Source organism: Saccostrea cucullata, unplaced genomic scaffold (assembly GCF_032062105.1).
Source record: "Saccostrea cucullata isolate Sc308-1 unplaced genomic scaffold, CSIRO_AGI_Scuc_v1 ctg5439, whole genome shotgun sequence".
Classification (NCBI taxonomy): domain Eukaryota; kingdom Metazoa; phylum Mollusca; class Bivalvia; order Ostreida; family Ostreidae; genus Saccostrea; species Saccostrea cuccullata.
The window spans coordinates 1-27,375 of NW_026929252.1; the positions used below are offsets into that span (position 1 = coordinate 1).

Here is a 27,375-nt window from a genome sequence, read left to right on the forward strand (position 1 = left end):
GTTTCCATGAATTTTAAAATGGAAGTACAAAAAAAATATTCACACTGTTCTTCAACAAATTTCTTCTTATTAAATGCATTCTTAAGATGGATATTTCAAAGATTAATATTTGATATGCATAAATTTATGTTATTCAATTTGAAATAATACCTGATTTAAGACAGTAATGGCGGTCTCTTTCATTAAACTATTGATCGTCTCTATGTAATCTCAGTGACATTGATCATGTGATCTACACACCTGTGTTATCTACCTGTTGTCAGCTGTTTATACTTCCTGGTTCACCTGTACTGGGATTAAATTTCATGAGCCACTCTTTGATTATGCACCCTTCCAAGTTTCATATACATTTTTTTAAAAATTCAAGCATCAAAGTGAAGCCCATAAATTATCCTAAGTTTTCAACTTCAAGTTACATGTAATGACCAGGCATAATCAACAAACTACACAAATTCATAAGGCATATCACATTTATTTCCATAGTTCCCAGCTGATACAATACATGTATATAAAAAATTTAAACTATTATGACAGCTGACAGTTCATAAAACACTTTCCCCATTTGTTGTAAATATGGAGAAATTAAAAACTTTAATAGCTATAAACATTAGGATTTGATAAATTCTTCTATCAGAAAAAAATGTGGATTTGATTCTAGTGAGGTTTGTAACCAATAGACCTCTGGCAAATTCTGAATGTATTTGTAAAAATGCGCGGTACCTTAATTTTCAGAACAACGTTTTTCTTCATCAGGACGAGAAGATGTGGATGTAAGAATGTTAGGAAAAGGTAAAGTATAGATGAAAATTTGTAAAAGTTGTAATATTTTTGTACAAATTCTGTTTACAAATATTTCTGAAACATTGTTTTTACAGTAGGCATTTTTGATTAAGTGAACATTTATATTGTTATCTTTAAGAAAATTAATGCAGGGTTTCATAGATTATAAAAAATAATGTTTGTATACATGGAAGGGGAGGTTTCCTTATTTCTATTCATTATGCAGCTTGACACAATTTCCAAAACAAGAAAACTTGTTTCTATAAATTATATTGCAAGTTTAATTGAGTTGCAATTCTACATGCAAACTTATTAATAATAGTGATCTGATTTTGTTTATGTTTAGCTCTTCTGAGCCAAAGGCTCAAAGAGCTAATGCTATGGTCATTTGTGCGGTGTGCGTTAACTTTATAGCTCACCTGAGCCGAAGGCTCAAGTGAGCTTTTCTGATCAGAATTTGTCTGTTGACTGTTGTCTGTCGTCGTTGTTGTCGTTAACTTTTCACATTTTTATCTTCTCAAAAACCACTGGGCCAATTTCAACCAAACTTTCCACAAAGTATCCTTAGGTGAAGGGGAGTCAAGATTGTTCAGATGAAGGGCCACACCCTTTTCAAATGGGAGATAATTATGAATTAGAGAAAAATTAATGGCATTTTTAAAAATCTTCTTCTCAAGAACCACTGGGACAGGAAAGATGAAACTCGTATGGAATCATCCTCAGGTGTGTAGATTTAAGTTTGTTCAAATCATGACCCCCGGGGGTAGGGTGGGGCCAAAATGGCCGATCAAAGTTTAACATAGGAATATATAGGAAAAATCTTTAAAAATCTTCTTCTCAAGAACCACTGGGCCAGGAAAGATGAAACTCATCTGGAATCATCCTCAGGAAGTGTAGATTCAAGTTTGTTCAAATCATGACCCCTGGGGGTAGGGTGAGGCCAAAATGGCCGATCAGAAGTTTAACATAGGAATATATAGGAAAAATCTTTAAAAATCTTCTTCTCAAGAACCACTGGACCAGGAAAGATGAAACTCATGTGGAATCATCCTCAGGTAGGGTAGATTAAAGTTTGTTCAAATCATGACCCCCCGGGGGTAGGGTGGGGCCAAAATGGCCGATCAAAGTTTTCCATAGGAAAAATCTTAAGAAATCTTCTTCTCAAGAACCACAGGGCCAGGAAAGATGAAACTCATGTGGAATCATCCTCAGGAAGTGTAGATTCAAGTTTGTTCAAATCATGACCCCCGGGGGTAGGGTGGGGCCAAAATGGCCGATCAAAGTTTAACATAGGAATATATAGGAAAAATCTTTAAAAATCTTCTTTTCAAGAACCACTGGACCTGGAAAGATGAAACTTATATGGAATCATCCTCAGGTAGTGTAAATTTAAGTTTGTTCAAATCATGACCCCCGGGGGTAGGGTGGGGCCAAAATGGCCGATCAAAGTTTAACATAGGAATATATAGGAAAAACTTAAAAAATCTTCTTCTGAAGAACCACTGGGCCAGGAAGATGAAACTTATCTGGAATCATCTTCAGGTAGTGTAGATTCAAAATTGTTCAAATCATGACCCCCGGGGGTAGAGTGGGGCCAAAATGGCCGATCAAAGATATAGGAAAAATCTTTAAAAATCTTCTTCTCAAGAATCACCGGGTCAGGACAGATGAAACTTACGTGGAATCATCCTCAGGAAGTGTAGAATCAAGTTTGTTCAAATCATGACCCCAGGGGGTAGTGTGTGGCCAAAATGGCCGATCATAATTTAACATAGGAATATAAGGAAAAATCTTCTTCTCAAGAACCACTGGGCCAGGAAAGATGAAACTCATGTGCAATCATCCTCAGGTAGTGTAGATTCAAGTTTGTTCAAATCATGACCCCCGGGGGTAGGGTGGGGCCAAAATGGCCGATAAAAGTTTAACATAGGAATATATAGGGAAACCTTTTAAAATCTTCTTTAAATTTCAAGTACCTCAAAGCCAGGCTTAGTGATATTTATAGGGAATCATCCTCAGGTAGTGTAGATTCAAGTTTGTTCAAATCATGACCCTCTGGGGGGGGGGTAAAATTCAAGCCCCCTCACCCTCAGTAAACTTTCATTAAGCTTTTTCTTCACCAATTGCTCAGGTGAGCGATGTGGCCCCTGGGCCTCTTGTTAGAATATGGGCCATAACTCAAGAACCCCTTGGCCAATCATTGTCAAATTTGTTACAGGGTATCCTTGGTCCAAGGGCTACCATTTATACTAAAACTAGGGTTGGGACCCTAAAACAAGGGAGATAATCAGGAAAATAGAACCAAAATTACTGGTTGCTAAAAAATCTTCTCCAGAACCACCAGGTAGATTTTCACCAAACTTACATACAAGGGTCAGGATACGTTGAAGATTAAGAATTGTTCAAGGCATGACCCTGGGGCAAAGGGGGTGGTCTCAAGGTCACTTCAAAGTTAACCAAAATTTACACTTAATAAAAACATTGATATTTTGCTTATTATAAAGACTAGGGTTATCAAATCTTGTAAGTTGATGCATCTTAGGAATTCACATCATGTGAACACAAAAGTAGGTCATGGTGACCTACTTTTTAAATTTTACGGGCTTTTGTTTTCAAATTATTTGAAGGCATATTTTGGACACTTTAAGGCCTATGATCATCAAACTTTGTCAGTTGATGCATCTTGGGTTCTTAAACAAGGTCAACTTAAAAGTAGGACACCATGACCTACTTTTTGAATTTCATGGCTCACCTTTTCTAAAACATTTAATCCCATTATTTCAGATACTGAGAGGATTAGATTCACCAAATCTTGTAAGTTGATGCATCTTAGGGCCTTGAAACATTTTTATGAAAAAGTAAGTCACTGTGACCTACTTTTTGAATTTTGCAGGCATTTGTTTTCAAATTGTTTAAAAGGCATATTTTGAATACTTTCAGACCTATGATCATCAAACTTTGTCATTTGATGATCTGGGTTTTCGGAAAATGTGGACCAAAAAACAGGTCACTGTGACGTAGTTTTGACATTTTATGGCAATATTTCTGTATCTTAGGTACTTTTTGGCTTATAATCATCAAACTTTGTCAGTTGATACAACTTGGGTTTTCGTGAATGTCGACTAAAAAGTAGGTCACTGTGACCTAGTTTTGAATTTTATGGCTCTATTCACTTATCCTGGGTACTTATTGGCCTAGAATTGTTAAACGTTGTCAGTTGAGGCATCTTGGGTTTTCCGAGAATGTTGACCAAAAAGTAGGTCACAATGACCTACTTTTGATTATCTCAGGTACTTTTTGGCTTAGAATCATGAAACATTGTCAGTTGATGCATCTTGGGCCCTCTGAAAATGTTGACCAAAAAGGAGGTCATGGTGACCTACTTTTGACATTTTATGGCTATCTTAGGTACTTTTTGGCTTAGAATTATCACAATTTTGTCATTTGATGCAACTTGGTTTTTCGGAGAATGTCAAACAAAAAGTAGGTCATTATGACCTAGTTTTGAAATTTTATGGTTATATCTTAGGTACTTTTTGGCTTAGAATTATCAAACGTCAGTTGAGGCATCATCGGTTTTAGGAGAATGTCGACCAAAAAGTAGGTCACAGTGACCTACTTTTAATTATCTCAGATAGTTATTGGCTTAGAATCATCAAACATTGTCAGTTGATGCATCTTGGGTCCTCGGAAAATGTCAACCAAAAAGTAAGTCACGGTGACCTTTTTATGACATTTTATTGCTTTATTTAAGTATCTCTGGTACTTCTTGGCTTAAAATCATCAAACTCTGATTGTTGATGCATCTTTGGTCCTCGGAGAATGTCAACCATAAGAAGGTCACAGTGACCTACTTTAATATTTGAGGTACTTATTGGTTAGAACCAACAATCTTTGTCAATTAATGCATCTTGAGTCCTCAGAAAGTTTCAAATCAAAAAGTAGGTCACCATGTCCTACTTATGGTATTTTATAGCTATACTGAAATATCTTCAGTCCTAATTGGCAAAGAGTCAGTTCATGCATCTTAGGATACTTAGAGTAAGAGGCTTCAAGAAGTGATAGATTGTACAATTTTTCAGAAGAGCGATTCAAGGCCCTTGGGCCTCTTGTTTTAAAAAAATCTTTTCCTGTTTGCAGGAAGGCCTTTTGTTGTAGAAATGGATAATCCACATCGAGTTGAATTCTCGGCAAAAGATATCCTGGAAGTACAAAAGGCAATGTATTTTTTTTTTTACAAAGCTTAAGTAAAATTGGTATGTTAATTTTATGCTGTTAGTTTGCACTTATTGTACTGGCTTTTGGCAAGTTTCCAGGCATATTATTTTTTTGGGGGGGGGGGGGGGTGGGGGAAGCAAAAAAAAATGTTTTTCATTTAAAATAAGAAACACATTTATTGTACAAAATGTCCTACACATATTTTCTCTAACCATAAAAAGACAATTTGGGAACCAAATTAAAGCTGGTGTATAATTTTAATTTTTTTTTTCTTCTTCTTCTTCAGGAAATCAACAAGTCAGCTGATATTAAAGTCAGGGATTTACAAATTGTTGACAAGTAAGGATTTTAAGATGTAAATGAAGTAAACATCTTTAATTTCAAGGACAATGTATCTATAATAACAGCCAGTAGCCAAGGCTCTAAAAACTAATTTATCCTTTGATGAGAGGAAGATAAATAACAATTATTTTCTTGAAAAATTATTAAAATAAATTTAAATGCAATTTCTTTCAAATATTTCATTGCAATGTATGATAAAACATTTTTGCATGAAAGTATTGTATTTCTTGAAAATTGTTTTCATGGAGACAACAAATGAGAGTATTTGAGCTATAAAAAACAGACTAATGTTGATGATGAAATGTAAGAGATTTTTTTCCTTCATGTGTAAATTCTGTACTTGTTTTTACTTTTCATCAATAGAAAAGATGTAGATAAACTGAAGGAAGGTGAAATAGAGAAAACAAAAACGTGTTCTGCCCTGTGCTGGTCTAAAGAATCTCTCTCCGAAGAACAACTTAACAAGCTTCAGGAAGTCAAGGTACTGTGTTGTATTGGTCAGTGATTTATATATATAAGAATAAGATTTATGTAAGTGTCAAAATTCGAAAAAGAAAAATAAAGTGTCCTTGAAGTAATAAAGACTTAACTTCTTTGGTGCCAGGTTTACATGAATATATTATGGACTGGTCCTGATATAAAACCTGTTTAGTGAAGCAGTATGAAATATCAAAATAAACTATTTATTGACAGATTATTTTAAATTTCCTGGCATTTTATGTTATGTACAAAAATAGTGACAAAATGCTTTAAAGAATAATCAGATCTTCTTACTCTAATGCCCTAAATTATTTTATTGTACCTACCCACATTAATTCATTTATCAAACATTGATCTATCATATATCTGCACATCTCCATACCAATGTAATGACTTTTAGCTCACCTGAGCCGAAGGCTCAAGTGAGCTTTTCTGATCACATTTTGTCCATCGTCTGTCCGTCTGTCTGTCTGTCTGTCTGTCTGTCTGTCCGTCTGTAAACTTTTCACATTTTCGACTTCTTCTCAAGAATCATTGGGCCAATTTTGACCAAACTTGGTACAAAGCATCCTTGGGTAAAGGGGAATTTAAATTATTAAAATGAAGGGACATGTCCCCTCGCAAGGGGAGATAATCAAGAAAAGACAAAAATAGGGTTGGGTCATTAAAAAATCTTCTTCTCAAGAACCACTGGGCCAGTAAAGCTGAAACTTATGTGGAAGCATCCTGGGGTAGTGTAGATTCTAAATTGTTCAAATCATGACCCCTGGGGAAGGGCGGGGCCACAATGGGGAATCAAAGTTTTATATAGAAATATATTGGAAAAATCTTTGAAAATCTTCTTCTCAAGAACCACTGGGCCAGAAAAGCTGAAACTTATGTGGAAGCATCTTGGTAAAGTGTAGATTCTAAATTGTTCAAATCATGACCCCCGGGGGAAGGGTGGGGCCATAATGGGAAATTAAATTTTTATATAGAAATATATAGGAAACATCTTTGAAAATCTTCTTCTCAAGAACAACAGGGCCAGAAGAAGTGAACCTATGTGGAAGCATTCTGTGGTAGTGTAAATTCTAAATTGTAGGAATCATGACCCCTGGGGGAAGGGCGGGGCCATTATAGGGAATCAAAGTTTTACATAGAAATATATAGGAAAAATCTTTGAAAATCTTCTTCTCAGGAACCACTGGGCCTAAAAAGCTGAAACATATGTGCCCATGGAAGGATCATGGGGTAGTGCAGATTTCAAATTGTCTAAATTATGATCAGTTGGGTAGGGTGGGGATGCATTATGTATAACAAGGGGGAAATCTGGTAAAGAACAGAATGGTCAAAGCTTTTCAGGTGAGCGATGTGGCCCATGGGCCTCTTGTTAAAAATTTAATTTTTGCTTAAATAAATAATGGGAATTAAAAGTGAAATATGACTTTAAGGGTACTTAGCACAAACAAAAAAATTGATGCACGGATTGATATATATTTTTTGACACATGCGAAACCTTGTCACCGCGCGTTAGAATTCACAGCAGGAACTATAAGCATTTTCAATACTCTAGGGACACCAAAATGTAAAATGTTTCATTTCAATTTAATGAAAAACTATAACTCTGTAAAATTAACATAAAAATTAACGTTATGTGCATTAAAAATTAATTTGTCACCTTTTTCCTTGCAATGTTTGTTTGCGTTATTTAACTTTGCAACGTCATTTAACGTCATTTGACGTCACAAACGGCTCTTACATCTATTAACCTCGGCAGTTTTGAAGGGCGCTAAAATCACATTTAAGATGGACGAATAATCAATTATGAAGAAGGAAAATTAGAGAATGTAAATATAAGCATTGAATTCATATTTTTGGAAGTCTTTGGTCCTATAACACACTTGGGCGTGCCGACAAGTTATCATACCGCGCTAACGCACGGTATTCAATTTGTTGGCACGGCCAGGTGTGTTATAGGACCAAAGGCATCCAAAAATATGAATTCAATACTTAGGGAGGAATGCCACACCAACTTTTTATTTTATAGATCTCTGAGTCAACCTTTTTAAACAATGGTTTCAGCATTGAAAGGCCGACATTAGCTCTAAATTATTTTATATGAATTTTTTCAAAGAAAATGAAAAAAATTATTTATATCCAAATTAGATGCTTTCTTGCAAAAATTTTGCTGTTAAAGTATGCATCACATAAATACCTAAATAAAATATATACAGAAAAGCTGTATAGATATTAATTTTTTTTAAATAAAAAAATATTTATGAAAATAAAACACATAATTTGTGAATATTTTTTAAATTTGTAGTTAAAATCTTCTTAAAACCAGTCACAACTGGGAGAACATTTTCATATATCATATTTATAAAAGAAATTGAAACGAAATGGCAAAATTTTAGATAAATTAATTTTTTAAATTTTGTCCAAACCCTATCAAAATTAAACCGACCCCAGCCATAATTGTATAATTATTGGAAATAAAGAACATTTCCCTAAGAACACTAGTCTGGTTGGGTATAATAGGGGTTAAAATAATACTGAACTTGACAATGAAATAGATTTCTTCATTGTAAATACATGAGGAGTCAATAAATTAGCATTTTATTCATTTTGTGTTAATTTTGATCAGGATCAGTATAATTTTGATTGGGTTAGGTCCAAATATTAAAAAAATTTATTTCTCTAAAATTTCTCAATTCCATTTCAATTTCTTTATAAAACATGTTGTCCTCAGTTGTGACTAGTTTTATGGTGTTTTTAACTATAGGTTTAAAAAATATTTACAAATAATGTGTTTTATTTTCATAAATAATTTTTCATAAAAAAAATAAAAAATGTAACCAGCCTTTCTTTGCATATTTTATTAGATATTCATATATGATGCATTCATTTACAGCAAACTTTTAACTTGAAAAAAACTTATTTGGATGTAAATAATTTTTTTCATTTTCTTTGAAAAAATACAAAAAAAATCATATAAAATAATTAAGAGCTAATATCGAACTTTCAATGCTGAAACCATTGTTTAAAAAGGATGACTCAAAGATCTATAAAATAAAAAGTTGGCGTGGCATTCCACATTAAGTAAATCTATGAGAAAAATTACTAATTTTTGAAAAAAGTTTGTGTGATTTATTCTTAAATAATCATTGAATAAATGTCATATAATGATGTGATTTGCTTTGTATTCTACTTTCAGGATCTTGTCATTTATCAAAAGACTCCCATTCGAGTCCTACACCGGCGCCCTCTGGCGACAAGGGAGAGAATCGTGTACAGTATGTCAGCGGAGAAAATAGATGACCTTCATTTTACCTTGAGTCTCTCATCACAAGCGGGCACGTATCCTTATATGGTCATGAACTGTATAGCAGGTTAAAATCGCGGTCGGAAAAGATCGCGATTTGTTCAAGTTTCTGCAAATCGCTGTCTTTTGAATTCGCGGAAAGGAAAAACCATACATTTTTTAAACAGTACTTTTACACATTTTCTGTAGGTATATATTGTGTTAAGTGCTATTTTCCGTCTCTATAGTATATTGAATTGTGAAAGTTTGTAATGTATATGTCACGAATATCAGACAGAAAAGTAAAGTTTATATATTGTGCCGAGTTTGATCCAGGTTGAAAAATAATGAAACACCGGATTGATCCCAATTTGAAGTCAAAATAATGCTACTCATTTAATTTTTTTATTTCCGGCTCCAAATCAGAAAAAAATTAAACCGTAGTCAAAATGTTGAACCTTTAATCATATAATTGAAATTAATCAATTGTCATTACCCTGTTTACTATGTTAATGCCTTGATTAAAGGTAATGACTGAGTGATACGTACGGGTGAAATTAAACAAGCATGTTTTATTAAATAATTATATCGCACGTATACTATATAGCAAAATTAATCGTTAGCTAGAAAAATGAATTAAACAATTAATAAGCTTTAAAAACACCAACAACTACGTGTTTGTAATATTGATCTATACACTCGCATATTTATAAAGACAGTCTACACCTAATCACAGAAAATAAATTAAAAAAAATTCAATTTATCCTTATAAAACATTTAAAGAATTATTCACTGTATTTTGAATTCGCGGAATTTCTTTTTCCGCGAATATAGCGAAAATTAACTCCGCGAGTTAATTTCCTGCTGTACAGTATTATTTTATAAAAAATCAAATGAGGAATCTGGATATTTCTAGACTCCTTTAATAAAAAAAAATGCAAATATCATAGGGTATCAGGAACATAGGAGATTTCTATATAGAATCAAGTTTTAATGTATATACACACATGTGTATTAAGTGTGCAGTATGCGTTTATTAAAGTTTGTTGCAGGTGTGTTGAATATATATGTACCTTAACTAAACATTAGCTACATTAAGGATTTTGTTCACGGAGATTTCGGGAGAACCACTCCAAACCTAGGAATCTTGACTGGGGTGGAGTGTGATATACTGGAACTCTATGTACAGGTGAAATTGCATATAGAAAATAAAGGTTAACTGTGAGGTATGTGATTAAACTTGGACTAGGTTTGTATGAAGAAGAAATATAATGAAGCAGAAAAAAATATTTGAAATATCCAAAAATTTTAAGCAATGCAGTTTCTTGTCCATTGGAACAAGGAGAAATTAAGGTTTCCATAAAAATAAACTAAAACCCAAAATAAAACTTATTTTCCCAAACCTCAAGGCTATAAATAGTCAAAATATCATGCAATAATCACAAAGTATATCTATTGTTATTTCAATTTTTTTTTATTAAATGGTGTTTTTGAAACAGGAATAGTCGAAATATGGCTTCAAATTTTCATATAGAATAATATGAGGAATTTCTAACTTTTATTTTTCATTTCCAACAATGACTCGGTATTGATAAAAAACAATAAGATTTTGAAAATTAGTCTTTGATATAGGTACGTTAATAACTGTCTCATTACATTCCAATGATGAAGGGTGATTGGAGTATGACTTGAATGAGAGTTATATTCACAGATTTGTTTAAAAATAAAGCAAACTTTTGTTATATTCTTGTTATCATTTATATTTCATAGAGTGTTGAGTTGGATTGGCCTCCAAGCTTAGAAGCAAGCTGACAGATTCCTGTATCCTAGACTGAATAAAATTTATACCCCAGTTCAATCCTTGTGTTTTCTTTCTTAAAGAGAAGTTTGTATTGAAGCTTGCAAACAGATTTATTTCAAAGAATGACTTTCAACTCTCTTAATTATGTAGCAATATAGCACCAATTTTCTACTGCATATAATAAAAATGTCTCCCAGTTGATTCAATATACTAAGGTTTGTTCAGAGTACTGTCAATATCTAAACTGAGGCAGATTATTGAAAAAATAGTTGGTGTTGCATGGGTATAAACGATCTAGTTTAAACCGAAGTCTATATTTTGCAAATCCTTTTGTTGATACATTTCAACTAGTTTTTGTATCCAGTATTGACTGGTGCTTTCATTCAAATATTTTTAAGAATGAAATGACTATGGAGCAAACAACATCATGCACATTTACATTTCTTAGAATGCTGAATATAAATGTATACATGTATAAATCTAAACTGAAACAATCTATTAGAAATGTATTTAAGGATTCATGCTACCAGAACATTTGTTTGACATGCAATTTGGTCTTGCTTATAAATAAAACATTTGTAATGTTTGATCACCAGTGTTTTTACAGTTTGACATTTTTTTCAATTTTAATTACGATTAATGACAAGGAAAACACCTTTTGTATGTATTAAAGAACACATTTAATCATTCAAGCGATGTAATTTTTGTACTAGATATACTACCACTGTTCAGAAAAAAAAAAAAAAAACCAAGGTACTAGTAAGTTTAAATAGTACAGGTTTTCTGGTCATGATATACTACATGTTTGTTCAGGGAATTGACCCAGGAAGTGATATCACTAACAGATGGTCAGGAGGATCTCTTAACCTCCCTTCCTTGTCCTGCCTGTTGAGGATTGCAAGGTGTATAAAAGAGTTTCTCTAGTAAGTTAAATCTTGTGTTAAACATTTTGTAAACTTCAGTGTTTGTATGCAAAACCTGAATAAATTACATGCCACATTTTAATAGATTCTAATTTATATAAATTTGTATTAAGTACCTACATGTATATGAAGTGTTATTTTTCCTTTGCCACATTTGAACAGATTGTGGAGACAGTTAAATCCAGTGATCATCAGTTTAAAACATACATTTTTCCCACCACACAGTGCTAATGTTCACTTCTTCGAGAGGTATGTAACTGAAGATCAAGATATATATTTAATATAATTATCTAATATTATAGGTTTAAAGGATTTCATTTACATATTCATATAATTTGTTTATAATGTGACAGGAAAAAGTTGTTTTAACTTGTTTCATTATAAAACCTCAATCTTTCGTTTAAGCATGCTTTCCTTCTGCGCTAAATGAAAAGTTTAAGTGAGTACATTTTACCTGACCATTTCCAATTTCTCCATCATTGTGTCCATTCCATTATCCCTGATTGTGATATGAGGCTTGGGTTACTTATTAGAACTATATGTCTGTTTTCAGATCTCTGTATGAGTGTAAATAATTGATAGAGGACATAGCGTCAGTTAAGGATGTGTGGAAATGGAGGAGTGGTCCTATTTTAGCAGCAGCTCTAAATGCACCTTTTGAATTCAAGGTTGATTTTTTACAACTTTTCACATCACTGTCTGTTAGTATTACACTGTGCATGTACAGGGAATGAATAGTAACAGATACAATTTTAAAATCACAATACTTACTGTAAAAACTAAAATATTTCATACAGAAAGTAGTTGTAAAGTAATGGTTTGAGTTGTGCAATTATTGATTGATCTGTAGTTTCTTTTTTTTTTTGGAGGTCCATTTTTAGAATCTTTGGATCTTATAGATGTTATATATAGGAATGCACACTGCCAGAACATTTGTTATGTGTGAAAATTTGTATTAATTAAGAGACAACATTTACAGAAAGTCTCATAACAATTGACTACCAATGGTTTTTTTTGTAGAGCAAGTTTGACATTATTCTCAACTTTACCTACGATAAGTCAGACAAAGAATGCACATTTTTGTACGTATTCAATAACAGATTGTTCATGTAACTCATACAAATGTTTGTAGTTTTTGAAAATTGATATATAATTTCGTTCTGTCTCTCACAATGTTTGATTTATTTGTTAAAATTCCTGTAGATCCTACCACAGTCCAGCATTATTTAGAAAAAGGAAAAACCAACAAAAGGTAAGTTTGAATTTAAATGCAGGTTTAGTGTTATTGAATTAAAAAAATGTATCTCCAATAATGTCTGCAGTAATGTGATGATCATTTTGGCCATGTTTGAAACATACATACTTTATCATGTTAAGTTTGCTGGGGAAGGGGTTATACATATAATTAAGACATTGTGTACAAGTTAATTTAGATGATGCTGGTTGTGATAAAAAATATTTAATATCGGGTGTGATCGGTCAGCAGGGGATGCTCACTCTTCCGTGGCACCTGATCTCACATCTGATGTTTCGGAGGTCCGTGTTTCTTCTGCTCCTATTTTGTATTGTTTTATGGACTTTGATAATGAATACTGTTTGTTATCTCCATATCCTTCTATTATTAAGATCTTGAATTATGTAAACTTACATAAGCAATCAACCTTCATTAATTTTATAGAATTATTGAGATACCCACACAAGAACTAATGTAGCCAAAGTTTTATCTGACATCACAGATGGATATTTCAGAAGGTTTGTATGATGTTTTCTTAACTCCCTTCAGCAAGATATATGCTTATGCTATACCCCCATGACAGCATTCCAGTCAAAGGTTTTGGGAGCAGGTTCATTTCATAACCCCAAGCCCATCTCTCTCAAACTTACATTTGGATGATCTCTCTCTCTTCAGAATTGCTTCTCTCTTTTTAACCTAGATTTTGTGGTTAAGTAACTAGGTTAAAGTTAAAGTTTTTAATACAAGTTGATTCATAAGTAATTGTTTGACTATTCGTGTCTTAACTAGCATGGATTAACACTATCAATCTTGCTGCAATTACTGAATCTGGCCTTCTTTTTCTGCTTGAGTGACCAGGATACAGTACTGACAATTCTCAAGTAGCTCTTAATCCTATAGGAGCCAAACTTACCTGTAAGATGCATATAGGGATTCTTATCATCAGGAATACTTCAGATACTAGACCTGACCTAACTTAATTATAAGGCCAAAACAAAAAATAGACTTGTCTCCTTCTACTTCTATTTTTTTGCATCTGACCCTTAAGTTTTTTTTAATTTTGGGGGGAAATAGGGAATTTCAGGAATTTCATGTTCAAAAAGTGAAGAAAAAAAATATAATCATGTGATATATCATGAAACTGTATGTTCAGATGTTATAATATCTAATTTTAAAATATGATGTTGATCTAAGACATTTATTATATTAGTTCATATTAACACTCAAAAAAATAATTAAAAAAAAAATTGAAAGTAAGAAAATAATTCCAACCTAACCCTATTTTTTTAGGCTGCCTGCAGGAAACGACTATAATTTTTTTAAACTTAATTCTAGACAAGCATGCAAAGATGATTCATTTATGGATGTACATTACCATACTATTCATTTTTTGTGAGACCTGACCTCACTTCTAAACAATATTTGTTGATAACAGCTTGAGGTAATTTTGAATAACCATGTATCATTACTCAGAGTTGGACAAAACCAATAAGTGCTGTTAATTCTTTGAACTGTAATTTATTTTATTTTTATCATACGACATGGGTTCAAAATATCAAGGATTGGCTGTACATTGAGTAAATTATTATTTATTAAACAGGAACATTGGAACTATAGCATTGCAGTATAATATTTAAGGAATCACTGTCTAGTTAGTATAGTATGCCAGGGCATCAACGATAGTGGGAAACATGGGATAATTTGCATAATGGGCAAAGCCCACTATCGTTGATGTCCCTGGCATACTATACTAACTAGACAGTGATTCCTTATTTTTTTCATTGTGAAATAAAATAGTAGATTTAGACTTTAAAAATGTAGACTAATAGATTTTAATTACACGAGGACTCCCATGCCATTTTCAATAGTCCTCGTCTACTGATGTCAAACACAAAGGCAGCCACACTAGATTTACATGCCTATTTGGCCTCATTTGCTCTTGACCTATCGACCTGTCTAATTTTCATTCCGGCAGAATTATCAAGAAATCAACTCCGCTAACTTTTAAAGAGTTATCACAGAGAAAAAAAATTGAAATGGAAATATTATGCTGTTAATGCTTTTGAAATATGATTTATTTGGTTGGCTCAATTTATCAAGGATTGACTGTACATTGAGTAAATTATAAATTTATTTCACAGGAACTACAGCATCCCAAAGAGCAATGAGAACAGTGTCTGTAAATGTGAAGAGATCAAGTGTGTCCATGATCCTGTCTTTGTAGCTGGTTAGTTCTCTGTTTTTCTTCCATTCATGTCTATTGATTTATGAAATCATACAGAGGGTTAGTCAATGAATTGTTATATCCTCAGGACCATTCTGTGAATATAAAGTGAACCTAGCTCTTTAGTGACGTAATTTTTAAAAATCAAAACAGCATACATTCCTTAATATCTATAGTTTATGAGAATGAAACGGTATTTTTATTTTTGATTCCACCACAGGTAGATACAATAAGTACAGCCGCACACTGAGTCATACTCCATGGATTCTGGACGGGGGCAGGAAAAGTCAGTCATCCGTGGAGGAAGAAATCTGTGGACCACTGAAGCAGAAATTTAGATTTACAGGTAAAATCTTGGGTATATGTATTTCCATATCCTCATCATGAAGTTAACTAGAAAAACATCTTGTAAAGTTATCAGTCCAGTTAGAAATTTACAAGAATTTCCTTTCAAATTTTTAAAGTTTCCCCATGGTTCAGTATTTAGAGTGTCTTCTATAGAGTTTGGAAGTAAAGAGTTGATCCTTACAATCTTATGTCCCGGGTTTAAATCACTATGGGCGGCGGAAAGGGTAAAAAAGACGTTTATGAAAAACTAACAACTAGTTTTATAAACATAATGAAATACAAAACAGACAATCTTAAAAACAAAATCAACAGACTTGTTTACAAAATCAACAAACTTGTTTTCAAAATCAACAGACTCCGATGCGAAACCAACGATCACCAATGCAAAACCAACGATTATTCATTAAATTGTCGCTAGATGGTGTGCAAAAAACATATATTACCTGAATTAACGCTAGATGGCGCGCAAATTTTTCTACGTCATCATTATTTTTGTACTTTCACAGGAAAGTAAATGGATCAGGGCCATAATTATAGAGTGAAGGTCAAAAGGCTGAAAAGTAGCACATAAAGGAAATTCGCATGCCTCCCTTTCAAAGATAAAAATAAAAACATGCTCACATGTGAACTTTCTGGGTATAGAATAAAAGTTTAATGTCAAAAGTTTACAATTATATGCATCAAGGTGCATTTCAAGCATAAATTATGCATAGAAATATGTATTGAAATGAGAGGTCATTTGGTTTGTTTACACATTTTAATCCAAGCGAGAGCTATTCGGAGGTCATGACGTCAGAAGCTTTTTAATAACCAGGGATTTCCAAATTGAACACCCCCATTTATCTGACACATTGCTCTGTCATGTGTTAAAAATATTTTGGAAATGAATCTTTTAAAAAAGTTACAAAGAAAACAAAACATATGTTTTTACTACATGTATATAAGTGTATGTACATGTAAGCTAATTGTAGTCCGGGTCCAAATCCTGCGAAATTGTCTATCAACATATCCATTTTACAAACTGCGGATAATAGCATCATGTCGGACTTTTAAAATTCAAACAAATTATAGGCCGCAAGACAAACGACTGTAAATATATTACAAGAAACCAGTAGCAGATATTGTTTTTTCCCCAAGAGAAAATTTTTGGAAGAAAAAAATCCCCTTTCACTATTAAAAAAAGTTAATATAAAATTATCTGATTGTGTTCATGCATTACACAATTTGTTGATAAATGAAAATTCACTTTGCAAGTTGTACTTTTATCATTTTTGCTTTTCTTTGTAGACTAAGTGAAGTCTATTAAATTTATTTTAGAATAAGTTAACTTAGGAAGCAATCTGATTAAAATCAGATCCTTTGATCCGCTCACATAAATCGCTACTTGTTTAGCGATCTATGTGCGCAGATCAAAGGATCTGCGCACGTGAAAAAAATATGTGCTGAATTGTTTTTATTGGGGTGGAACCCCCCCCCCTCCCGAAAAACAGGATGGATTATATAATACAGAAAAGATAAATGCTCTGAGGAACAGGATAATCAAGGTTGATACTTTTTGCGCAAGGGAGATGATGATATTTTTTTTGGGGGGGGTGGGGGGGGTTCGATATTAATAACTCATGAAGTTTCAGTCAAAGTCTCACAAGATTTTGGTAACTTGTTGATTAAACATAAATTAAAATGTTTGATAATAAATCTGGAAAACATAATCGAAAGGATAATTTTAATTTTATTCAAAAGTTTACTATGCATTTCTTTTTCCTTTCAGTATAGTTGAAACCGTAAAAGAAATTCAGGGGCGGAACCAGCAAATTTCGAAAGGTCGATGCCCCAGCACTCATGCATAGAATCACAAGTCCGTAACTACATATATTAATAAGAATTGGTGGCTCCAAAAACAGTTGACAAGCAAGGAAAAAAAACAAGAAAAAACAACAACAACAAAAACAACAAAACACCTTTGCACCACACTCTAAAGTCCTTCTTTGGGGGTAGAGGGGGCTCTCTGTAACTTTTCTCTTAAGCTTCGGACTGCATTATATACTTTCATTTCATGCTTGAATCTGCGTATTTTCCGGCAATAAAAACTGCGGAGGGAGCTTCCAAATCAAAATATTAATTAAAACTACAGCAAAAGATTATTCTCAGAAAAAATGAATCCCCTCCTTCTGCATTTTTTTTGCATGTTACTTGTGAGTGGTCGGAACTCCTAGCCGGGGTTGGGAAGGTACACGGAGGAAGGTACGCCAAAATCTACAGAGCGGAGAGGACAAAGATTTTTCATTATTTCAAAATATTAGACTTATTCTATATTACAGAAATTTTTCTCTCTATGTACAAAAATAAAAGGGGGTTCCAACCACCGGACCCCCCCCCCCCTCTAGATCAAATTTACACTTTAGGGATACAAGGATGAGACTTAATTGTACTCCTGTACAAGGTGTGGTGGCATCTTTGCCATGGTATGCGCAGTAGATCTTGTCCCATGTGCATTTTGCCTAATTTCTCCGAGTCCGAAAAAGTATCCCCCAAACCTGGAATAATCGCCGTCCTACATTCCTCAATCTAATTAAAATTAGATGTTAGATCCGCTCGCAAACTCGCGCGAGTATGCGAGCGGATCTAATATTTAATTTCAATTAGATTGTACATTCCTTAACCTTATTTTTAAGCCCCCCCCCCCCCAAAAAAAAAAAAAAATATGGATACAAACCACTCTTTTTTTTTTTTTTTTTTTTTTTTTTTTTTTTTTTTTTTTTTTTTTTATAAATATTTAAAATTACTCAAGTCATTCCCTAAAATATACACAGGGTCAATCTAATAGATAAAAATGGGTATATAATGTACTATATACCGGTAGTATATGATCCCTTATTATATGTATTCCGATATACTAGTACAAATAATTTCGATACCGATAATATATTCTATAATTAAACATTCCGAGGTTTACCAATTGGATCCTGATATATAATTTCACGTGATTTACGTTCCTATGAAAGTACAAAAATAATGATTACGTAGAAAAACTTGCGCGCCATCTAGAGTTAATTCAGGTAATATATGTTTTTTGCACGCCATCTAGCGACAATTCAGTGAATAATCGTTGGTTTTGCATTGGTGATCGTTGGTTTCGCATCGGAGTCTGTTGATTTTGCAAACGAGTCTGTTGATTTTGTTTTTAAGGTAGTTTGTTTTGTATTTCATTATGTTTATAAAATTAGTTGTTAATTTTCATAAACGTCTTTTTTACCCTTTCCGCTGCCCATAAATCACATTGTGGGACATGGAGACCAGTCCTTCGGATGAGATCATATAAACCGAGGTCCTGTGTCGCTGTAGTTGCTGGCACAAAAATATCCCCCCTGCTCAATGGCCCTATGTGCTGAGTAAAGGACAAAATTTGCAGCTCTCCATCGGCAAGTGGATCTCCATATGACTGAAAATATCTCAAGAGGGACATTAAACAATATACAATCGATCAATCAATTTTTTAATAATGTGAAAACCTTATAAATTGTTACTGACATGCAGAACATTTTCACCCAGCAATACATATATCAAATTTTTTAATAATGTAAAAACCTTATAAATTGTTACTGACATGCAGAAAATTTCCACCCAGCAATACATGTACCTAAAAAGATTTTCCCTAAAAATATCCAGATGGTAGATTTTACCTAAACTTGGCATGTATACTGAATCCCATGTAAGTTACATATGGTAAAAAATGAAAGAGTTTCTCTTCTGTACTTTTCACACAATAAAATCCCAGTCAGCTCTCTTAACATCAATAAAATGTAAACATTAATAAATTCTTGAAACATACATGTTAATTGAATAAAACATGGATATAACATTGATGGTATTATATTACAAGTATTGTTGTATTACAATAATAATAGAGTATAATGAGGTGACGGGAGAATTTTAGATGCACCTTCTAGAATTTTACTTGTATTTAGTAGGAGTAGGATTTCACTGGAGATATTTGATTTTCTTCACTTTTTGTTTCCTGAATTGAGCAACAAACAGATTGTCATTTGTATCTATACACAGTCCACAGGGTATACTCAGTCCACAGTCTATGTAACGGAGGAACTGTCCATCCTGGTCTATGATGTGGACACATTCATTGTTATAATCAGCTGTAAGGATGTGACTCTGACTGTCTGTGGTGATTCCTCGTGGACAGAATGATTGGTTCTTTGGAGCAGAAGTATGTCCAGTGTACCTGAATCTCAGTTTTCCGGCCTGATTGACCACCACTACTGCTTTAGCTTCACTGTCAGACACACAGATATCCAAGTTTTTGTTTTCTGTTATGTATTTGAAATAACCTCCAGAAGAATAGAGAGGTTTACCTTGATCATCAAACTGAATGGTTTGTTTCTCTGTGGAGCCAGAGTAACGGACAACTTTTATTTGAATGTTATCAATGCTGACCATGATAACCAGGAGGTCACCAGAGGAGGTACTACAGATATTGCGAGGTTTCCAGTTCTGTAGTCTGATCACCTCCTCTATCTTCTCATTCTTCACAATGTTCAAAGTTCTATCATTGTTATCAGTATAAACTAGATCTCCACTTTTTGTCACTGCTATGTCCCATGGTCTGTTCCCTGACTTGGTTGTGATTGACTTGAGTAGTGATCCCTGATTGATGCTGTAGAGTTTCATGGTTTTGTCATTTCCACTTGTCCAGATTTCTTCATCACTCAGACAAGCCACTTCGTAAAGCTTTCCATACTTAGTGTGTATGGTCACTACAGTCTCTGGTTCATCAAGAAGCTGTTTGACTGGAGGAGAGGATCCAGCTTCTGGTGATTTCTGTGTTGTCTTTATGCTGTAGCCATGTTTATCTAAAGTAAGAGAACTTGGCGACAAAGTTCCAAATATTTTACCAAGTTCTTCATTAATTCTGCCTGGACCAAATTTAGGTAAAGATGGCAGAATTTTCTGTGGAAGATTTCTATATCTATCTACATTGGTTGTAATACTAAACAGTTTTGAAATGTTGTTACAATCCTCAATAACATCAATTGAATCAATTTCATCCTTGATATCAGCCATTGTCTTGTTTATTTCATCCAGATGTTTCTGTAGAATTTGTAACTGTGTGTTTTTCATCTCATCAACTTCAGCTTTAAGTTTCTTGACAAGTTTGTCAATTTCTCTGTGCCAGTCCTCTCCATGTTTTGTTATGGCTGTTGAGAGATCTCCATATTCCTTTTCTAACTGACTCATTCTGTTTTGTACATCAGAGGCAATGTCCTGGTAGGTTGGGTAAATTATTTCATTTAGTTCAGTTTGTTCTTTGAGAATCTTTTCTTTTTTCTCATCCAAAACTTGTAAGATTTCTGATAACTTATGACCCAGATGTTGATCAGATGCTAAACACTTAGTACACACAGAAGTGCCACATTGATTACAGTACATTGTACATTGTTGCTTGTTATGAAATTTACACTCAGGGTATAAAGGAGTGGATTTTCTGTCCTTGAAATCAACAATGGTGTGAGGTTTTGAGAGATCAGCAGAGAAGTGTTTTCCAACACAATTTGTACACAGGTTGACAAGACACGTATCACAGTGCATCTTTACCACAGCGGTCTCACACAGGTCACATCGCATCACGTCCTGGGCACTGGTACGGGGGTCCATGATTAAACTTGTGACTCTGAAGTAGAGATTTAAAGTAACTGCACTTGATAAGAGAATTTACTGTATGATTTAAAGTAAATCAATTTACTGAAAAGAAATAAAATATTTAAAAAAAATTTACAGATCCTTTAAAAACTGTAAGAGTTCAGATTGGGTGAAAATAATATATGTATTAAACAGTGATTTATGAGCCAAAAACTGTTCATTATAACATAAACAATTTGAGATGATTCATAAAAATTCATGCTGTTTACATGTAATTTAAAGTCTGATATAATTAATATCGAGTTGATTTCAGTCTAAAAATATAATTATTATTTTAAATATCATTATGCAGTATTTTTAGGAAACAAGTTTAGTTTGTCGAATTAAATTGCATCTTGTTTTCATAAATTTTAAAATGAAAGTACAAAAAAATATTCACACTGTTCTTGAACAAATTTCTTCTTATTAAATGCATTAAATGATTCTTATGGTTAATATTCTATATGCATACGTTTATCTGTTATTCAATTTTAAATAATACCTAGTTTTAGACAGTAATGGCGGCCTTTTTCATGAAACTACTGATCGTCTCTATGTAATCTTGGTGACAATATTTATACACCTGTGTTATCTACCTGTTTTCAGGTGTTTACACTTCCTGGTTTACCTGTCCCTGGAAATTTAAATTTCATGAGCCACTCTTTGATTATGCACCCTTCCAAGTTTAAAATAGATGTGCATTTTTTTCTTAATTGCAAAGGACTAATTATACCCATTATTCATTTTAAAACAGTATTGCATTACTCATTAATGTAATTAATACAGTTAATTTTTTACTAAAGAATATCAAAAACATATATATGGTTGGGCCTTCCAAATCACTTTGACATATCCAAGTGTAAATTAAGTTCAACATTGTAAAGTGGCAAAGCTGTGTCACATCATTGTTCTAAGGGTGTTATTAGAATCATATAATGCAAGTAAACTTATGAAAATGTTCTATAAATAATAACAAATATATTTTTAAAAATTCAAGCATCAAAGATGAACAAAGTTTGAATTATATATATTTTTCAACTTCAATGTTACATGTAATTGAAATACAGACAAACTTTACACAAATTCATAAGGCACATCACATTTATTTCCAGAGTTCCCAACTGATACAATACATGTATATATAAAATTTAAAATTTTTAAAAACATGTTTAACTATCAAAGACTTATCAAAAAAGAAAAAGTTGTAAATATATTTACAACTGTAAAGCTTGGTTTAACAAAGTCACAATATTTATGGAATTATCGCTATAGAAAAAAAATTCTTATATTGATTACGTTGTAAATATATGACTGTGTACTGATGTACACCAGAATTATCAAAATTATGTCCTTTAGCTAACATTAAAATTTGATATATTCCTTTATAAGAAAAAAAATATGGGTTTGATTCAGATTTAGTTTAGTTCAAGCTTTGTAACCAATAGGCCTCTAGCAAGTTCTCAATGTATTTGTTATAATGGTACTTAAATTTTGATATTTTTCCAGAGCAGCGTTTTTCTTCATCAGGACGAGAAGATGTGGATGTAAGAATGTTAGGAAAAGGTAAAGTATAGGAAAAGAAACTTTATAAGGTGTAATATTTTTGTACAAATATTTCTGTAACGTTGTTATATAGGTAGGTATTTTTGATTAAGTGAACATTTCTATTGTTCTCTTCAAGAAAATTATGCAGGGTTTTTAATTTATCAAGAATAATGATCATATACATGGAAGGGGTGTTTCCCTATTTCTTTTCATTATGCAGCTTGATACAATTTCCATAAAAGGAAAACATGTTTCTGTAAATTATATTGCTATTTTAATTGAGTTGCAATTCTACATTATACATATAAACTTATTAATAATAGTGATATGTGATTTTGTTTATTAAAAAAAACTCTTTTCCTCTTTGCAGGAAGGCCTTTTGTTGTAGAAATGGATAATCCACATCGAGTTGAATTCTCGGCAAAAGATATTCTGGAAATACAGAAGGCAATATATACATGTATATTTCTTACAAAACTTAATTCAAACTGGTACTTTAATTTTGTGCTATTAGAGTACAATTATACTGGCTCTTGGCAAGTTTCTAGACATTTTTTGGGGGAGGGGGAAAACACAAAAAAATTAATTTTAAATAATAAACACATTTATTGTACAAAATATCCTATTTTTATAACCACAAAAAGTCAATTTGAAAAACGAATTAAAGATGCATAATTCAATATCTATAAATTTTATGAGTGCTTTTTTTCTTTCAGGAAATCAACAAGTCAGCTGATATCAAAGTCAGGGATTTACAAATTGTTGACAAGTAAGGATTGTCAGATATTTATGAAATATACATCTAATTTCAAGAGAATGTATGAGTAATAGTAGCCAATAGCTACGTTTAAAGATTAATTAACCTTTTGATTAAAGATAAATATAAAAAACAATTCTTGTATTGAAACATTGTGTAAGATAAAATCAAATGCAATTTCTTTAAAATTTTTCATTGCAATGTTTGGTAAAAATGTTTGCATTAAAATATTGTCGTTCTTGAAAATTTATTTCATTGAAACAACAAATGAGATTATTTGAGTTATAAAAAACCAGAGTTTTGATGAACTTGATGATGGAATTTTAAAATTAAAAAAATCTGCACTTATTTTTACTATTCATCAATAGGAAAGATGTAGATAGACTGAAGGAAGGTGAAATAGAGGAAACAAAGACGTATTCTGCCATGTGCTGGTCTAAAGAATCTCTCTTTGAAGAACAACTTAACAAGCTTCAGAAAGTCACGGTAGTGCTCTGTGTCAAAATTTGTAACATAAAACTTAAAGATGAAGTGTGACTGTGTCCATGAAGTCAAGGACTTATATTCGTTTGTGCCAGGTTTGGTGACTGGTCCAAATATAGAACCAATTAAGTGATGCAGTATGAATTATCAAAATAAACTATTTATTGACAGATTATTTGAAATTCCCTGGTCTTTTATGTTATGTACAAAATATTTAGTAAATAATCAGATCTCCTAACTCAAAAGTCTTCATTTTTTTTAAATTGTGCCTTGTTTATTCATCTGTTAAACATTATACAAATATAGACTTCAGTGTAGGTCAATATGTGGTTATAAGGATTAATCGCAATTGATATTGACTAAAGACACAGAAAGTGATAGTGACTTAGACTGCGAGGTCGCTATCATTTCTGTCTCTGAGGTCAATATTAATTGCCATGAGTCCTTATAACCACATATTGACCGTTCACTGAAGTCCATAATAGTTATATTATATAACCTCTCAAAGTGAAATCACTGATACAGCCCTAAAACAGACTTGGCTGTCATTACGTCACAATGGTTAAATTCACGCTTCTTATATTATGATGTCAGTCGTTCTTAGATATATCTGCACATTTTCAAACCAGTTTAATGTAATATGAGTTTAAATAACAATTGAATAAATGTCATATAATAATGTGATTTGCTTTGTATTCTACTTTCAGGATCTTGTCATTTATCAAAAGACTCCGATTCGAGTCCTACACCGGCGCCCTCTGGCAACAAGGGAGAGAATCGTGTACGGCATGTCAGCAGAGAAAATAGATGACCTTCATTTCACCTTAAGTCTCTCAACACAAGCGGGCACGTATCCTTGTATGGTCGTGTATTTATAAAAAATCAAATGAGGAATTTGGATATTTTTAGACTCCTTTAATAAAAAAGAAATGCAAAAATTATAGGGTATCAGGAACATAGGACAATTCTATATAGAATCAAGTTTGAAATGTTTATACACGTATGTGTATTAAGCATGCAGGGTTTTTTAAAGCTTGATGCAGGTGTGTTGAATATACGAAGGTTGTTAGAAAAGTTCGTGGACCCATTGACTTAGGGAAAAGTTATTGTGTATTGTGAAGTGTGATCTATGTCTGGATAAATTCTAATCTTTTGTTTATTAGTATTTAAAAAATCAGGTCTATTTGCTAAAATATAGAAAATTTACAAAGATTCTTACTGTGTGTTCATAGGATTCACGGAGCAATCACTTGACGTTAAGTGATGACAACCAAATTTCAAGCCCGTTAAGCTTTTTCAGAGTTCTAAATGTCCTTCAATCTTTAGACTTTTCTTCTCTTTTTTCTACTTAAAAATTAGATATCTATATCAAGACATGCTACTTTTCTTCTTTAATGTCTTTTGTGCTGTTTCCGATATTAGCAAGATCTTAAAATAAGGGATCAGCGCAGCTAAGCGAAATCAATGCAAAATCCAGTGGCGCAAGGTCCGTGCTATAAGCATGATAAGCTGGATAATGTGATATTGCAGGGGTTGATCATTGAAAATGTTAAGTCTTCCATTCTTATGAAAATACTTTCTTTTGAATGCTTATGTCCTATGTACATGAAGGCAATTTCAACAACATCTAGAAGCATTTTAGTCTCTTTTTTAAAAAGATATTTTCCTGTATGTAAACATAATTTTTAGTAGCTCGGTGCTCCGTGACGTTCAATGACGTTCCCATTCTTGGCTTAATTTTTATGAGTTGATTACGTAAAAACTGTTATAAAACAGTCATATGCCCTCCAATTTATTTCAAAATTTCGCCAAGTGGCGTTTCATGAATACTTTAGGGACGGACAAAATATTATTAATCTTTTTATGTTACAACTGTGCAATTTTTGATATCAAGATGTCTCTGTAATTTGAACGTGAGAAAACGAAGCATGCTCCGTGAAGCGTGTTTTTTTAAGATAAAATAGCTGTATAATTTTTAAGGATCACCGGAGAACACCAAATCTTTGTATATTTATTGGAAAATAGGTAAAATTTTTATCTTGGGAATTTTACTGATTTCATTAAAATAGCGCGCTCACAGTAGGACTTGTCCGCGAACTTTTCTAACAACCCTCGTATATGTACCTTAACTAAATACTAGCTAGATTAAAGAGTTTGTTCATGGAGATTTCGGGAGAACCACTCCAAACCTTGGAACTCTGACTGGGGTGGAGTGTGATATTGTGGAACTTGATGTGCAGGTGAGTTTGATCTTAGAATAGAGAAGTAGAGGTAAACTTTGAAATATATGATAAAACGTGGATAAGATATCCATAATATTCTAAGTACATGTAATAAAGATTCAAAATTTATGCCATTTATTCAATTGGAGCATGGAAAATTAAGGTCTGCTGAAAGAAAAAAAAAATGCAAAAACCTAAAATAAAACTTCTCTATCCAAACCTCAAGGCTCTAAATAGTCAAAATATCATGCAATAATCACAAATTATTGTTTATTCAATGTTTTTGTTAAATGATGTTTTTGAAATAAGAATAATCCAAATATGACTTCAAAATTTTATATTAGATAAATAGGAGAAAATTCATTTTCTTTTCAAACAATGACTCGGTATTGATACAAAATATTTTGACATAGTCTTTGATATAGGTACGTTTATAATAACTGTCTCATTACATACCAATGAGTGAGGGATGATTGCTGTGTGACTTGAATGAGAGTTATTATTCACAGATTTATTTCTAAGATTAAAGTAAACTGTCATTATATTTTGTTGTTTTCTTTTTACAGAGTGTTGAGCTGGATTGGCCTCCAAGCTTGGAAGAAAGCTGACAGATTCCTGTATCCTAGACTGAATAAATTTTGTACTACAGTTCAGTCTTTGCGTTTTCTTTCTTAAATGTTAAAGAAATGCGGTTTACATGAAGCCTGCAAACATATTTTAATTTAAATTTTGAAAAGATACCCCAACTCAACATTAAAAGAAATCCTATAAAATCTGACATGCTTGTTTCTTACCTTGATGTTTTAAGAAGAGAATGACAAGACAAATAACAACTTAACCTTCGAAAGAACCAAATGATTTGAAACTTTTTATTGTCACCTCCCTTGATTATGCAACAATATAGCACCGTCGATCTTCTACATATGGTGATAAATGTCTCCCAGTTGATTCAATATGATAAAGTTTGTCCATAGTACTGTCAATATCTAAATTGAGGCAGATTATTGATGTTGCAAGTGTATAAACGATAGTCTGAAGTCAACATTT

General features: G+C 32.6%; 2 protein-coding genes and 1 pseudogene across 2 annotated transcripts; 2 read left to right on the top strand and 1 right to left on the bottom strand.

Moving 5' to 3' along the window:
- The first annotated feature begins 5,038 nt into the window (after positions 1 to 5,038).
- Positions 5,039 to 10,945, top strand: LOC134280222 (tRNA pseudouridine synthase Pus10-like). The gene is made up of 6 exons (XM_062762636.1): positions 5,039 to 5,054; positions 5,220 to 5,337; positions 5,704 to 5,821; positions 9,017 to 9,159; positions 10,193 to 10,292; positions 10,874 to 10,945. The coding sequence occupies exons 1-6, from the start codon at positions 5,039 to 5,041 to the stop codon at positions 10,913 to 10,915; spliced, it is 537 nt and encodes a 178-aa protein (XP_062618620.1). The 3' UTR covers positions 10,916 to 10,945.
- A 1,457-nt stretch (positions 10,946 to 12,402) lies between these two features.
- LOC134280226 (tRNA pseudouridine synthase Pus10-like) lies at positions 12,403 to 26,962 on the top strand (annotated as a pseudogene).
- LOC134280225 (E3 ubiquitin-protein ligase TRIM71-like) lies at positions 19,577 to 21,842 on the bottom strand. Its single transcript, XM_062762638.1, has 2 exons — positions 21,824 to 21,842; positions 19,577 to 21,313 (listed from the first exon to the last, which is right to left on the bottom strand). Exon 2 carries the CDS (start codon positions 21,295 to 21,297, stop codon positions 19,612 to 19,614), a length of 1,686 nt encoding a protein of 561 aa, XP_062618622.1. The 5' UTR covers positions 21,298 to 21,313; positions 21,824 to 21,842; the 3' UTR covers positions 19,577 to 19,611.
- Positions 26,963 to 27,375: the final 413 nt, after the last annotated feature.